Raw genomic sequence first — 2,732 nt, 5'->3', positions numbered from 1 at the left:
GAATTGGCTCAAATAGGCTTAAGAATTGATTGACCTGGTGCCTACAGGGAATTATTCTTATTGGTTGCAAATGTATGTATGTAATCAAGCATTGTTGCTATGAAACGACTAGATTTGTTTACTGAAAAGTTTGCTTCCAAACGGCTATATCTACAAACATATGAAATGGGTAAGGGGTGAAACGAAAAGGAAAATACATTTATTTTATGTTGCTTCCAGAAAGAGGATAATTTAACTTTATAAAGAGGCATATTATGGATTTAATTAGACACTAGAGTTCGTGAAAAAAAATAACCTTAGCCTAAAGAAAATTTTATTTGAATGCACTAGTTGCTTTTTTTCTGTTAAGATAGGACAAAGCAGAAGAGAATGGAAATGTAGATTTGATCCTGATCGTCCAGCTGAAGCCTTATGTCTGCTTCTTGCAGGTTGCCTGCCACGATGTTGAGCCGTCTGTTCAGCGAGGTGCTGCCGGACGTCCAGCGGTTGGCGGCGGAGTGGGTGGAGGACACCGAGAGAGACGGATGCAAAGTGAAGGAGGAACGCGAGCCGTGCCACCTCGGAGAGGACGACTTGGACGAGCCCCAGGAAGGCAGCAGCCGGGCAGAGTCCGAGATGGCTGGAGACGACGACGATGACGACGACGATGGTGAGGAGGAAGAGGAGTGCGGGGACGAGAACGGCGGGGATAAACCCAAGAAGCGCGGCCCAAAGAAGCGCAAAATGACCGCCGCGCGTGTGGAGCGCTCCAAGATGCGCCGTATGAAGGCCAACGCGCGGGAGCGCACGCGCATGCACGATCTTAACTCAGCGCTGGACAACCTGCGCAAGGTGGTTCCCTGCTACTCCAAAACCCAGAAACTCTCCAAAATAGAGACTCTGCGGCTGGCCAAGAATTATATTCTAGCCCTCGGTGAGATTTTACGCAACGGGAAACGTCCAGATGTGGTGACCTACGTGCAGATGTTGTGTAAAGGCTTGTCCCAGCCTACCACCAATCTGGTGGCGGGATGTCTGCAGCTCAACACTAGGAACTTCCTAACCGAGCAGTGCGCAGACGGAGCTCGCTTCCACATGCCAAATTCTCCGTTCTCAGTCCACCCCTACTCCTACCGCTGCTCCCGCCTCTCTAGTCCTCACTACCAGCCCGGAGCCGGGTCCCTCAACATGCGGGCCCATTCCTACAGCGCCTCCGGGTACGAGTCTGTGTATATGCCGGGCGGGACGTCCCCAGACTACAACAGCCCGGACTATGAGGGCCAGCACAGCCCACCGGTGTGCCTGAACGGCGGCCTGTCCGGGAAGCAGCATGAGACCTCAGACACAGACAGGAGCTATCATTACTCTATGCATTACACCGGACTGACCACATCCAGGCCCAGCCATAGCCTACATTTTGGAGCATCGGGAGCGCGCAGTGGAGGCGCGCACTCAGAAAACATCCCACCTTTTCACGACGTCCACCTGCACCACGACAGGGCGCCACCTTATGAGGACCTGAACGCTTTTTTCCACAACTAAGCTTCAAAAAAGGGAAAACTGCAGACTTACCGACTTTACAGAGACAATCCTAAAGCGTTTATTATTAAAACAACAGTCGGAGCTCCTGAATGAATATCTTCTGTATGTTACCTCTATACTGTTGTACATCCTATCAAAAAGTGTGTTCAGTAAAATTATTCCTATATGCAGAATGAGTGCAATTTAAAATGTAAAAGTCAACTAGGAACATGTTGTGACCAAACAACAGACATAATAAAAGAAAGTGTTTTATAATTGTCTGAGTTGGGCCAACTTATTTTGATGTAAACAAGGAAAAAGAATTAAGAAATAAAAAACTAAAAAGAAAAATAAATGATGGAAATGTTATTTTCCTCATAAAAAATGGTTGTCTTTGTTTTAATTCGCATGATTCATGAAGAGCACCTCAAAGATAAAGCTGTCCATTATATCAACAAATTACTTTTTTTTTTTTTTTTTACTTGAACTATATTCTTATGTCAACACAGTTTTAGACTATTTGAAAAACATTGCTGGATCCAAATTTATGTATAAAAGTATTGATAAAATAAAATTCACTATATATTTGATCAACCTGTTGCTCTGGAAATTGGTTTCAGGTTTAAACATGTCAATCCATTGACCTAAAATAAATCCGGGGAATTTAGATGACCCAGTTTGATCATTTAAATTAAATTTAATAAATATCTTACCTGTTGCAAAACGCCATCCTGGAGCCCCATGCGAAATTAGCCACACATTTTACTGTGGTTCATTTTACTTTGTAAAACAGTTTATGCACAACATCTCACGAAACAGAGAATTATTTAAGAAAAATTAAAAAGTAATTAATCAATTAAATGTATCCTACAATTTACCCAGTTTCAGACTCAAATGTGCCAAATGCCCCAGATTAGTTTTAAGAACAAAATCATTTTGTAGAAACTATATTAGAGCTTAGAAATATAATATATAATATTTATGCACTGAAGTTATATATTTCTGGTGCATCCTTTCTTATTTTTTTTTACTAAGTTAAATTCAGCCCATTCCTTCAGAGCTATCAGGCCTTATGCAGAATATTTCTATGATCCAAGTATGCGTGATCTCTGGTCACTGTTTCTCTGGTCTGAGCCCATTCACACACTGGTTCGATTCTCAGGTGAGTGCTATGATTAGGTTATGTCCAGATGCAAAAAATAAATTGCAAACCTTTTTAAAGATCCAAATAA

General features: G+C 42.7%; 1 protein-coding gene across 1 annotated transcript in view; it reads left to right on the top strand.

Moving 5' to 3' along the window:
• LOC107089988 (neurogenic differentiation factor 2-like) overlaps window positions 1–1,825 on the top strand; it is a 4,997-nt gene extending 3,172 nt beyond the window's left edge. Inside the window, exon 2 of the mRNA XM_015383082.1 lies at window positions 429–1,825. Coding sequence (XP_015238568.1) covers window positions 442–1,521 — 1,080 coding nt within the window. The 5' untranslated portion in view covers window positions 429–441 and the 3' untranslated portion in view covers window positions 1,522–1,825. The remainder of the gene's footprint in view (window positions 1–428) is intronic.
• Window positions 1,826–2,732: the final 907 nt, after the last annotated feature.

Source organism: Cyprinodon variegatus, unplaced genomic scaffold (genome assembly GCF_000732505.1).
Source record: "Cyprinodon variegatus isolate N-32 unplaced genomic scaffold, C_variegatus-1.0 Scaffold276, whole genome shotgun sequence".
Taxonomy (NCBI): Eukaryota; Metazoa; Chordata; class Actinopteri; order Cyprinodontiformes; family Cyprinodontidae; genus Cyprinodon; species Cyprinodon variegatus.
The sequence above is the reverse complement of the archived record's forward strand: the minus strand, read 5'-3'. Positions and strand labels throughout refer to the sequence as shown.